The 14,524-nt window shown below is 38.2% G+C and overlaps 1 protein-coding gene across 1 annotated transcript; it reads left to right on the top strand.

The window, feature by feature from the left end:
• Positions 1 to 1,800: 1,800 nt before the first annotated feature.
• Positions 1,801 to 3,171, top strand: LOC142530573 (uncharacterized). Its single transcript, XM_075636402.1, has one exon. It carries the CDS (start codon positions 1,801 to 1,803, stop codon positions 3,169 to 3,171), a length of 1,371 nt encoding a protein of 456 aa, XP_075492517.1.
• The last annotated feature ends 11,353 nt before the right edge of the window (positions 3,172 to 14,524 follow it).

The raw sequence follows: 14,524 nt of genomic DNA, 5'->3' as shown, positions 1-14,524 counted from the left end.
TTTTGGGGTTATGCGCTTGAGACAGCGACACTGTTGTTGAACAATAACCATTCAAAGACAGTTGATAAGACACCATATGAGATATGGATGGGTCACTAGTAGAAAAATCGGATTTTACTTTGGCAGGCTTTACTTCGGTAATAACACAAGCGAAGTAAAATAATATATTTTACTTCGGATGTTTAAAAACACGGGCTTCACTATATTTTTTTATTGTATTTTACTTCGGCATATCAATGTTGATGAAGTAATAAATAAGAAAAATAAGTTCATGCTGAAGTAATAAGATAAACCGCGCAGATTAACAAAGGAAACTAAACTATACTGAACATTTAGCGACGGTTTTTAACCGTCGCCGATTTAATCCGCGACAACTTTTTAGAAACCGTCGCTGATTAATATCGATTATATCACATATCCTTCAGAGACGAGCTCATTATATCGATCCACATTTTCCTTCAAAATTAACCCTAACACCACGCCATTCCACTCACCGCCGTTCGCTTCGAACCACCAACACCACCGCCGTTCCACTCACCGAGAGGGAAGCAAAACACCACCGTTCCCTTCCATTTTGCATTTTCCACGTTGATTTCTAATTTTCTATACGTATTTGGGAATTTTTTTCTCTAGCAAGAAACATGTACGTATATGTTCTCCTGCATTGATATTTTGTTTTCTCGATTTGAGGCATTATGATCTTAGTCGAAAATATGCTACAAATTTTCAAGAAACTTGCAGATTTACTGGCTTAACGGAAAATGGTTTGTTTTTCTTCGGTGTTCTTTCGTTTTTTTCCAAGCTTTGTCAGTTTCAGTGACAAATGCTCTTTGTGGTCTGCAAAACTAACAATGCTAATTTGTTAGTTTTTCTTCGGTGTTCTTAAAACGACGTATTTTCACCTTGGCCGCCTTTGTTCCTCTCCCTTAAAGGTTTCTGGCGCAGCAATATAAATATATATTGTTTAAAAGCCAGAAGCTTTTGAGGGGAGGATCAAAATCTGTCATGGTTTTGTTCTCTGTGGCATTTTACCTACTGCGATTTCATATCTGTTTCCGCCTTCACAGGTTGTCTTTCAAGTATCTGATCCTTTATATATATCACTTATGTATTTAGTTAACAATACGCGTTCTCTGTGGAAAGTATATATGGAGAAGTTGAGGAAGTGTGTTTAAAATAGTTAATTCGTTTGATGCTACCATGCTAATTGTTTTAAATCGTTCCGAAATTACGAGTTATAATTAGCCACACGATATTTGTGCTAATTACTAAATTAACAAGTGACTATTTGTTCATAAAACTCAATACACAGTGACAATCAATTTTTAATATAACATAAGATTTTTTATGTATTAATTTCTACGAATTTAGCATTAGAAGTTGGTCAAGCGACGCACTGATTGAATCAATATGTTTGAAATTAAAAGTTTAGGGATTAATATTTTTTATTTTATAAAACACTAACTCACTTATTATTTGTTTTACTGTTAATTTTCGACCTTAGCTAGCAGCATCCGCGGATTGTCTTAATATTTAACATATGCTTCAAGAAAATTGGCATACGTACGTACGTGTCCTTGATCTGACATTATACTCCCGTCAAGAAAATTGGCATACGTACGTACGTGTCCTTGATCTGACATTATAGCTAGCAGCAACCTATTGTTAGTCAATAGGTAGTCTTCTTTCGTTTTTTTTTGCGCTCAACAAATTAAATTGAAAATGATATTATTAAATGTAATATTTTCAGGTTTAGATCAAATTTATTGTTATATATTTCCGGTATTTTGCAGTATTGAAATGGATAAATCTTGGATTCACTCGGATAGAAGGTCAAAACAGCACGAGGAGGGTGTGGAACTGTTTATCAGAGGTTGTTTAGAGAATCCCCATATTGAATTTAATTCATTGCCTTGTTGCAAATGTAAAAATCTTAAAAAAAGACCAGCTAAGTCCATTCGAGAGCATCTTTATTTCCATGGTTTTAGTCAAAATTATGTGAATTGGATTTGGCACGGTGAGTCTGCTGAAAGTGAAAAATTAAATTGGAGCACGAACAAGGAGCCAATTGGTAACTATCACGGACACTTTGAAACCACTAATATGTGTGAGGCAGCATATGATAACCATACAGAAAATCCAGAAGCGTTTATGGAATTTTTGGAGGAAGCAGAGAAACCTTTGTATAATGGATGTAAGTGTTACACAAAGTTGAGTGCAATTGTGAAACTATACAACACCAAAGCAAAGCATGGGATGAGTGACGCTCTATTTTCCGATCTACTAATGGATTTTTGGGATATGCTACCAGATAATCACAACCTGTCAACCAAAATGTATGATGTAAAAAAGACATTGAGTTGTTTGGCGTTGAGTCATGAAAAGATTCATGCTTGTTCCAATGATTGCATTCTTTATAGGAAGCAATATAAAGACTGCGTAAACTGCCCTAAATGTGGCTTGTCACGGTGGAAGCTAACCAAGAAGAACGTTGAGAAGAAAGGTGTTCCTGCAAAGGTGTTGTGGTATTTCCCTCCCATACCAAGATTTAAGCGCATGTTTAAATCTCTACATACCTCGAAAAATTTAACATGGCATGCAAAAACCACAGGAGTTCCCGGTCAGTTACGTCATCCAGCTGATTCGCCAGCTTGGAAGTTGGTGGATCATATGTGGCCCGAATTTGAAAGTGAACCAAGAAATCTTCACCTTGCACTTGCAGCTGATGGCATTAATCCTTATAGCAACCTTAGTAGTCGGTACAGTTGCTGGCCAATTATGTTGATCACCTATAATCTGCCTCCAAACATGTGTATGAAGAGAAAATTCATCATGCTAACTATGCTCATTTCAGGGCCTAAACAGCCAGAAAACGATATAGATGTCTATCTTGATGTGTTAGTTAAAGATTTGCAACGATTGTGGGATGGAGTTGATGGTGTCTATGATGCTTATCGAAGACAATTTTTCACTCTTAAAGCAGTCTTACTATGGACCATCAATGACTTTCCAGCCTATGGTAACCTTAGTGGATGTACTACACATGGTTATTATGCATGCCCAGTATGCAAAGAAGATACTTGTGCAAAGCATTTGGAAAATGGAAAGAAAATGTCATTTGTTGGTCACAGACGATTCCTACCACGGTTTCATCCATATCGGAACAAATGAAAGAGTTCGATGGTATGGAAGAACATGGAGAATCATTTACACCATTATCTGGGGTTGCTTTGTTTGAAAAGCTTTCTGACATAAGGTGTGTTTTCGGAAAGAAGATTATTGTGAAAGGTAAAAAGATAAAGAATGCAAAGGACAATAATTTGGAAGATAGTAAAGAAGAAAAAGATTTTGGATCAATAGATTTCAGAAAATGTTGGAAGAAGAAATCAATTTTTTTCAATCTTCCTTATTGGAAACACCTGCATGTTAGGCATTGTCTCGATGTGATGCACATAGAGAAAAATGTCTTCGAATCTCTCATTAATACTTTGATGAATGTTAAAGGAAAAACCAAGGACAATGTGGCAGCTAGGTTGGACATGGTTCAAATGGGAGTTAGGCCTGAATTGGCACCTAAATTTGGTGAAAAAAGAACATATCTTCCTCCTGCTGCATGCTCATTCACAAAAAAAAGAAAAGTTACAAGTTTGTCAGTCGATAATGGATATAAAATCCCAGAAGGTTTCTCATCGAACCTGAAAAATCTTGTGTCCTTGTCTGAGTTGAAATTGATTGGCTTGAAATCTCATGATTGTCATGTTCTAATGCAGCATTTCCTGCCAATACTCATATGTGATGCGTTACCAAAACATGTTAGATATGTCATCATAAGATTATGCTTCTTCTTCAAAGATATTTGTTGCAAGGTGATAGATGTAGCCAAGTTAGATAAGCTGCAATCTGACTTGGTTGTTACACTCTGCTTATTGGAGCAGTATTTCCCCCCTTCTTTCTTCGATGTCATGCTTCACTTAACAGTTCATCTTGTTCGAGAAGTTCGATTATGTGGACCAGTGTACTTCCGGTGGATGTACCCGTTCGAAAGATCCATGAAGGTGCTTAAGAGTTATGTAGGCAGTCGAAAACATCCTAAAGGTTGCATTGTTCAGAGATATTCAACCGAAGAAGCAATTGAGTTTTGTTCGAAATACCTAAATGACCTTGATCCTATTGGGGTCCCTCAATCAAATCGGGATCCCAAATCAAACATTGCTGGCTTCTTAGCATGCAAAACACCAATTATCGTGCCACAAGTTGACCTTCAACAAGCACATTTGACTGTGCTGGAAAATACAGAAGAAGTATCTCCCTACATTATGTAAGTGTATTGCATTATTCTATAATTCTGCACCCATGTGATTGTCAATATTTAATATCCAACACAAATTTCTATATAAATATTTCCACAGTGAACATAAATATTTCCTGAAGTCAATGTTTCCGAGAAAAGAGAAAGATGAAAGGTGGATGGATACAAGATGCTCACAATAAGAAGTTCATTGACTGGTTTCGTGCAAAGGTTAGGTGGATAAATTTGCTTTATGCATTTTGCGGTGAACAGTTTGGAGCTAGTATTTTAATCACCCTATTCTAATTGTATAAATGTCAGGTGGATGCTGAAATAGATAGCTGCAATGGTGGAACAACATCAACATTGACATGGCTGGCTCATGGTCCACGTGGGCAAGTCATTAAGTATAGTAGTTACGTGATAAATGGCAATTTATACCAAACAAAGGCACGGGATGATGAGAGAGTTTGCCAAAACAGTGGGGTTTCTCTAGTTGCTAGCACCATGCTTGTCTGTAGTGCCAAAGATAAGAATCCCCTGATGACTGATGTGACTTTCTATGGAGTGATTGAAGAAATATGGGAGTTGGACTATCATCAATTTCAAGTTCCTCTTTTCAAGTGTGCGTGGGTTGCAAATGACAAAGGAGTAATCAACAATGATGAATGTGGATTCACCTTGGTCAATATGAACAAAATAGGGCACAAGAATGACTCATTTGTCCTTGCAAGTCAAGTCAATCAAGTCTTTTATATTGATGACCCATTACAAAAAGGGTGATCAATTGTACTCCATGTGCCAAATCGATGTTATGAGGGAGATGATGATGGTTGGACTAGTATTCCTGATTCTCGACCAATTGATGATGTTGATACTCATTGTATCCCGGCTCATGAAAGTTACTTTAGATCAGAAACTGAGGGTGGCTGGGAAACGAACAAGAAAAAATGATGTGTTTCACTTTTATGTCATGTTTTTTGTTATGCTATAAATATAACCTCATTGCTATTATTTATGTCATGTTTATTATTTATGTCAGGTTTCTACAAGTCATGTTTATTATTTATGTTATTATTGTTTATGTTATTATTTATGTCATGTTTATACATGTCTTATTACAATTATTGTTTATGTTATTTTAATGGTTAATGTTATTGTGTAGGTTTTAACATTGGTTTCATTCATGTAAATATGTAGAAAAAGGCTCAATGAGTCGTAAAAAAAAGGACACAAATGCTACAGTTGAGATGATACAAGGAGTACATGATGATAAGCTAAATGAAGTTACTAATGCAGAGCACCCTATACTTACTGATGGAGAAGAACATCATGTAGATGTGCAGAGGAACAAGCGAGGCCCTACGTTGATGGGTAAACTAATTGCTACTGCCAGATGGGGGAAAAAAGCAAAGATTGATTATGATGACATGGGGCGGCCAGCATACAATGCAAATGGAAGGGCTTTACAATCATACATTGGTTCTATTGCTAGAGCCATGGTGCCAATCAGTATAAAGTCATGGCCTGAAGTTCCAGAAACCATAAAACAAAAACTGTGGGAAGAGATTTCGGTAAGTACAAGCTTCAATTTGAATTTACAATCATACTTGCACCTCTAAATAATCTGTTTTTGTTGCAGAATGTCTTTGAACTAGCACCAGAAAGTCAGTATGCCGTGATGAATTCAGCATCTCAGAAGTGGCAAGATTTCAAAAACAAATTGACTAGTAGATTTGTTTGGCCGAACAAAGATAATCCTGAAAAGTTGATTTCTCCACCAAGTCAGTATCAAATCCCACTAGCGGATTGGAAAGCATTTGTGGATGCGAGACTGGATCCATCATGGGAGGTACTTTAATAATTTATATGTTTCCTCACGAATTTGTTAAATTCAATACTTAACCGAGCCAACATAATGATGCAGGTTACTCGTGAAAAACAAAAACAACGGACCATGCATTGTAAATATCACCACAGAATGTCTCGCAAGGGTTACATTGGCTTGGAGGCTGAACTGGTAAGTAACAGAGCAATATATTTGTAATTTTTAGCATGTTCTTCATGTTATTAAACATATGAGTTTTGAAATTGTAGCGGAACAAAAAATTGGTTGCTGAAGATGAGGAAGTCGATAGATCTGTGCTTCGGCGTAAAGCTCGAGAAGACAAATCTGGCAACTTAACATGTTCGGAGACCTCAGAAGTAGCTGAAAAAATTGTAAATGTTTAGTTTTATTCATCGGCCATATTGCCTAGATAAATAACACTGTAGATTGTGAATTGATTTGTCCTGTCTCCAATTGTAGGATGAATTGTTGGAAAGAAAGGCAAAGGAGACTTCAAATCTTCTGGAATGAATGACGTGTTAACCGCTGCCTTAGGAAGCCAAGAACACTATGGAAGGGTTCGAGGTGTGGGAGGTTTCGTAAAACCACAAGTACACTTTAAAACTCCAAGAATGTGGGGACCCGGACACTAATCATCTTCTTAATCATCTTTGGGATTTAATTATCAATTAAGATAAACAGGGTCTAAAAATTTTTCTTTTTAAAATGTAAGTGCGGGACGTAATGGAATTTAACTAATATACATCTCAGTATAAAAGTACAATAATGTACAACAATTATTCAAACTAGTCTAAGGTTCAACTACTAAATTTCAAGTATTAAACCAAGTCTACAATAAGTCCGGAATCACCACTCTAACTCGTCTTCTCTCATCATCTTCTTGACCCCGATCCTGTCCCACCTGTTGTCATGCACACATACAAAACAAGACAACAGCCGGATACTCCGGTGAGAATAAATCCCAGTATAAAACATGTATACATGCATATACACAATATAAATCATAAAGCATATTATCATGCATAAAATTCATAACAATAGGTTTCATAGTCTATGAAACTAAATCAAAATAAGCATGCAGTAACAATGGGTTCCATAATCTCTGAAACCAAAATAAAATAAGCATGCAACTCAATTCAATTCATATCTTGACTCGACTCGACTCTAACTCTAGGGATCCCGGTGTGAATAAGACGTCACTGTCTGTCACCTACCCTCCCAATCGGGGTAACTGTACGTCTTATTCCTAGACCTCGGCCCCGTCTGTATCGAATGTCAACAATCGGATTGAATCTGATCCGAAGCGTCGATACCACCGAACGTCTAGTTTAGCAAGTTTGCCAATGACTCTCCTATCTCAATGCTTGAATATAAATCTATAAACAAAGCATAATCATATAAAAAGATAAACAACAATTCTAGTACGTGATTTTGTTGGAAAACTCAAATTGAATCTCATTTGAGTTGTGTCTTCCCCAAACAAAACATGAGTTATACCTTCTTGTCGTTCAGTCTTTATCGTGATCGAAGTCTTGATGTCGAATCTGTCAATATCAAATCTGAAATGGCAATGTTGAGATGCATTCTATCAATCTCTATTCAATTCAACACATCTACGAATCAATGATCAATATTGACGGTATAACGGCGTAATCTTTCGATACCGATCAACTCAAACAATAAGAATCTCAACATATATCAACAAACCATAATCCTCAATTCATAATCAACATAATATACTCGTTAGCATCTCAGAATCTGCAGAAATCGGAATATGTATATGCTGGAAATTGAGAACAATCATATACGATATCATTTCTTCAATCCGTTTACGTTTCTACGATTTACAAAATCTCAAGAACATATATCTCTACTCAAATCATCATTCCTCCAACATATAGATTTCAAAACATGCTGGAAATGAACAATACTTACATCCCCTTGTAGCACTTGATGAGAGGAGCAATAATCTATGTTTGGATTGAAGTTGGGATGGTTAAATCTTGAGTAATCACAATTCAAAGATGGAATGTACATCAAAGAGATAGTGAGACTTCATGGCATCCCAGTGTCCATTGTATCTGATCGAGATCCCAAATTTACGTCTGAATTTTGGAAGAGTTTACATCATGCTATGGGAACTCGATTGGCATTTAGTACAGAATTCCACCCTCAAACTGATGGACAATCAGAACGAGTGAATCAGATCTTAGAAGATATGTTGAGGGCCTGTACTGTTGACTTCCCAGGTAGTTGGGACAGTAAACTACCATTGGCTGAGTTTACATATAACAATAGCTACCAGTCAAGTATTGGAATGGCACCATATACTGCATTATATGGTAGAAAATGTCGCTCTCCGGTACATTGGGATGAAGTAGGAGAAAGAAAATTATTAGGCCCTGAATTGGTACAACAGACAGCCGAATTAGTAACCAAAATTAGAGAAAGAATGTATACTGCCCAAAGCAATTCACATTTCTTCCATTTGGCATGTAAATGTTTATCTTTCAAAGTCTGCAAAACTAATTGCAAATGTTCTCGATGCTCCTCTACAATTTGTGAGTAGATGAGAATATCATCTATAAATACAATCACAAACTTGTCTAGAAATGGCTTGAAAATTCTGTTCATTAAATCCATAAAAGTTTCTGGTGCATTTGTTAGTCCAAATGGCATTACAAGAAATTTATAATGCCCGTACCTGGTCCGGAATGCAGTCTTTAAGATATCATCTGATTTCACTTTTAGTTGATAATAGCCTGATAGTAAATCAATCTTCGAAAAGATGGCAGCTCCTTGTAATTGATCAAACAAATCATCAATTCTTGGGAGTGGATATTTATTTTTGATTTTCACCTTGTTCAACTCCCTATAATCAATACACAGACGAAGGGTACCGTCTTTCTTCTTCACAAATAAATCAGGTGCACCCCACGGTGAAAAGCTCGGTCTAATAAACCCTTTATCAAGTAACTCTTGTAACTGTTCTTTCAATCCTTTAATTTCTGTAGGAGCTAATCGATAAGGAGCTTTTGAGATCGGATGAGTTCCTGCCACAACATCAACTACAAATTTATCTCTCTATCTGGGGGTAAGCCTGTAACATCATCGGGAAACACCTCTGGAAATTCACAAGCAACATCTGTATCTTTTAATTCATGAATTGGTGGATCAATAACTAACACAGATGCTAAATATCCTTGACACCCCTTCTGTAGTAATTTACAAGCCTTCATACAAGAGATTATCCGAAGAGGTAAGGATATACCTGCACTTGCTACTGTGAATGGTTCAGCTCCTACAGGTGCAAACTTGATCATCTTTATGCCACAATCAATAGTAACTCTATACTTCGAGAGCCAATCCATTCCCAATATCACATCAAAATCGGTCATTTTCAAAACTATCAATTCAGCATACATCTGATGGCCTTGGACATATATTGGACACCCTCGCACAATCTGATCTGTCTCTAATTCTTGTCCGGAAGGTAAGGCTATGGCGAGTTGTGCCTCTGTTGTTCTTGCTGTAATGCCCGGTCTCCTTACAAACGATTCCGAAATAAAGGAATGCGTGGCTCCTGAATCTAGTAAAACAATAGCAGTAATACCAGAAATCAAGAACATACCGGTAATCATCGATGTATCCGCATCCATTTCCTCTTTGGTCATCGAGAAAAGGCGTCCTGTACTTTCTCCGAACTTCCTGGACAATTCCTGGCGAGATGCCCTGGCTTTCTACAACGATAACAAACATTGGAACCTTGCATACATTCCCTGCCGTGAAGTTTGCCACATTTAGGACAAGGTGGTTTGTCATGTTCTTTACGTGAAGGGGGACCCTTGCAACGGGGTTCCTCTTGTCAAGTACCTTTGTTATCAATCTTTTTGCCTTGTCCTATTCCTTGGCTCTTTTGAAAGTACTGCTGCCTTCGCTGTTTCCTGTCTCTGTCAATGTCTTGTTCATCCTGTTCAGCCATAAGTGATCTTTCCACTATCTCCCCATAGGTAACAACTTTCGACATCCATACATCTCTTTTAATTTCAGAGCGAAGTCCCCGCATGAAGTGTTCGCCCTTACCTATGTCATCTTGTGCAATATGTGGTACATATTGGACTCCAGCCTCGAATTGTTGTATGTATTCAGTCATTGACATGGTTCCTTGCTTCAAATTGAGGAAATCGCTGGCTTTCTTGGCTCGTACATCTTTACTGAAATATTTGTTGTAAAACGTGGACTTAAATATATCCCATGTCAATGGTCTCGCAGGTAATGCCACACTTGCACTCTCCCACCATATTCTTGCATGTTTCATTAACAAAAAGATGGCACACGTTACTTTTTCAGCATCTTCCATATGAAGGTAGGAGAAGATGGACTCCAATGATTTAATCCATTCTTCTGCTACTGCCGGATCGGTGCTTCCCATGAATTCAGTAGGATTCAGACGTCGAAAACGATCATACACATCTGTGTGAACAGGCCCTTGTCTTGGTAGCATGGCTTGTACTTGTGCCTGTTCATGTGTAGTCCGTTGCATTTCAAGTAATTGTTGTATCTGCTCCCCATGAACTTTCGCTTGTTGTTGGAGCAATTGAGCAAAGTCATCTATAGGTCGTGGCACAGTGCCCTCACCTTTGACTGCTGGGGCCTTTCCCTTAGATGACTCTCCTTCATGTACCTTTCATTTAGGTGGCATGGTCTTTTATCTTAACCTACATATAGGTCACGTAGAAACACATAACTTAGCATAAACTATGGGATACAAAGATACTTACTTGTCGAGTTCCCCAGGTATGGATGAAGTGCAGTGTCTTCCCTGTCGAAGAACCGTGGGCTCTAATACCATATAAAATGTCACACCCTTACTCTATACTTGACATGATTACCATAATCAAAATAGGATCTGAATGTTATATCTGTATTAATGAAGCAATTCCAAACAAGGGGCATCAATTTAATGGTTTATAAAATTTTTGGCATGATGTCCCTACATTATGAAAAATCCAAACTCAAGCAACAATATCTATGCATACATATAATCATACTCAAACATACACAGTATCGTTATACATATAATCATAAACGTCGTGAGGCTTGTTTCAACTGTAATGCCCGAGAATTTAATACTAGTAATCTGTAATTATTGATTTATAATTTGATATGATTATGAGAGGATTAATCGGGACACGATTTGATTCAGCATGAAAAGATGTATGTGCGAGGACAGTGCCTTTCGCGCACATGCGCGACATGAGACGCGCACATGCGCGAAACGGGCAGAGGGTCTCGCGCATATGCGCGGTGGGTGTGCGCGCATATGCGCAAGCTGTGCGAGGGTTCAAAGTCAACTCCAGGAAGTGGGCGCACATGCGCGATGGGGAGCGCGCACATGCGCGAGATGTCCAGTAGCCAAAAATTGATTTCCAGAACATGTCGCGCACATGCGCGGAGGTTGCACGCGCATGTGCGCGAGCTGCGAGGAAGTCACATGTTGCAACAGTAGGTCTCGCGCATATGCGCGAGCTGCCGAGGAAGTCACATGAAAAAGGGAAAATCGACATGTGGTGTATCATGCACCGTTGATGTGTATATATATATATATATATATATACAATTCATTCCTTGAGAATTTCAGAGGAAGAAAGAAGAACTCCCGAGAAAAGCTTCAAACTTGATTCCAAAAGTTTGGTTTTGGTAAATCCATCCGTTAGATTTTGAATTCGACTTCGGTATTGTATTCCTATCGACGCAGGCTACAACTGGACATAAGCTTTATTGAGTTTTGGTATCATTTGAAAATATGATGTTGTAGGAATTTGATATGATTCATATATGGTGTTCTGGATATGTTAAACATCGTAGAATCGAAGTCAGATTGAAAAACAGACTAATTATGGAATTGTTATAATTTTCTGATTATATTGATTTGAAATCGGACAGATTTGGATTATGAATGAATTACAGATTGTATCGGATATGAGTTATGATTTGTAATTGATGTCTGTTGATTTGGTATTGACGGGGATACTGAGATTGTGCCGTTATGCCGTTGATTTGGCTTAAATCCAGATTAAACAGATTCAGCGTTTAATTAAGAATGGAATATAGATATTATGATTCTCGATATGTCGTTTCAGATTTACGGAGACAGTCTTGAGTTTAGAACTGATATTTTATTCAGACTAAGACTACAGACGAAAGGTATAAGTCAATGTGGTATTGAGAGATCGACTCAAGTAGGATATACTTGAGTTTCCCTAAATCACATACTTATTATTATGATTGTGTTTATTAATTTGATTTGATATGCTTGTTCTATTGATTTATAGGAAGCATGTATTAGACGAGTTATCTTGTGGGAGAAGTGCCTGATAGTGGTGGGATCGCCACGGGCACATCTCACGATGTCACAAGATAGGAATTTGGTGAAAACGCCAAATTCTGTGACGGTTAGGTCAAGACACTGGATGTTTGGTTATATCGATGTGGATAGAATTGGAGTTTCTTCTATTACTGGTGATCGATACCATATCGATGTAGATAGAATTGAATTTTCTTCTATTACTGGTGATCGATATGGAATGCCAACGTCTGGAAACCGGGATCCCTAGACTAGGATTGAGTCTAGTCTGAAACGTGGAGTCACGAGTTTGATTGGCGATTTTATATTGATTAAGTTTCTGATTTTGTTACATGTTACTGATATTTGTTACATGTTTTACATGCTTTTACATTGTTGATATAACTGCATGTTTCGTTGATTTATACTGGGATTTATTTCTCACCGGAGTTATCTGGCTGTTGTCGTGTTTGTATGTGTGCATGACAACAGGTGGGACAGGTTCAGGGTCGAGGGGATGAAGAGAGATCGTGATTAGAGTGGAGACTACGGACTTTGATCTGAGATAGGGTTTGGAATACTTGATATGTAGTTATTAAACCTTAGCTCGAATGATTGTATATAGTACCAGACTTGTACTTTTAATATACTGATATGTATATTTGCATGTATTCCATTACGTTCCGCAATTTTAAAAAAAAAATTTAGACCCTGTTTATTATAATTGATTAAATTGTCCTAATGATGATTAAGAACATGATTAGCGTCAGGGTCCCCACAACAGGTGGTATCAGAGCGATAGATCCTTTAGATTGAGATAGGAGCTAGGGAGCGGGGTAGAATGTGTGTTTTTTCCTGCTTTTGATTGCTAGCATGATTTACTGCTTTATAATGCATGTTTATCTGTTTATCTGACTTGATTTGAAAACATGTGTTATTGAGAATGAATCAGCACCGATTCTGGATCAGCAGTAAGATGATCGGAGGAGGACTGAAACATATTTGTGTATTTGGTTGCTAACCTTTTTTATTATCAGATATGCCTCCGAGAAGAATACCAGAACAGGGTAGTACTTCGAATCCTCCAATGGACGTTACAACCACTCCTATGGAGACATTATTGAAAAGGTTTCAGTCGTTCCATCCACCAACTCTAAAAGGTACTGAGAATTCAGTGGATTGCGAGAGTTGGCTAGATGATATAGAGATGATGTTTGAGTCCTTGGACTATACTGATGAGAGGAGAGTGAAACTGATAGGGCACCAGTTGCATGATGTGGCAAAGAACTGGTGGATTATCACAAAGCGGGCCTTGGAACATCGAGGTACGACTATCACCTGGAATGTCTTTAGAACTGAATTCTATCAGAGATTCTTTCCAGTTTCGTACATGAAGGATAAGGGAGCGGAGTTTGCAAACCTGAGACAGGGCCAGCTAAACATTAAGGAATATGTGACTAAATTTTCTACTCTGTTGCGATTTGCTCCACATGTGTCCGAGAATGAAGAAGCTATTGCGGATCAGTTTATCAATGGTTTGAATCCCGAGATTTTTACATTGGTGAACACAGGGCGATCGAATAATTTTACTGATGCCCTGAACTGAGCCAAGGGAGCCGAAGCCGGTCTGATAAGGCAGAGAGGAGCTTCGTTTGTGCCACAAGCACCGAAACCACAGCGACCACCTCCTCGGTTTGAAAGTGGCAGCAGTAGAGGCGGAAAGAAGGATTTCTTGAAAGCTAGAAGAAAGCAGTTCAAGAAGTCTGGCAGCAGTTCTTCTAGTTCTAGTGGCTCGAGACAGACTGGTCGGGGCCAGAGTTATACAGGACCCTATTGCAGCACCTGTGGAGGGAAGCATTCCACTGAGCAGTGCCGAGGAGTGTTCGGCAGTTGCCGTATTTGTAGGCAGCAGGGACATTTTGCTCGAGTTTGTCCTCAGAGAGATTCTCAGAGATCACAGGGTACAGAGTCATCTGGATTAGTGACTCAGACAGGAAGACGACAATCTGCTGTTCATTCTTTCCAGCCAGCACCGTCTACT

This window comes from Primulina tabacum, chromosome 17 (assembly GCF_025594145.1).
Source record: "Primulina tabacum isolate GXHZ01 chromosome 17, ASM2559414v2, whole genome shotgun sequence".
Lineage (NCBI taxonomy): Eukaryota > Viridiplantae > Streptophyta > Magnoliopsida > Lamiales > Gesneriaceae > Primulina > Primulina tabacum.
This window is presented reverse-complemented; position numbering and strand designations above follow the sequence as displayed.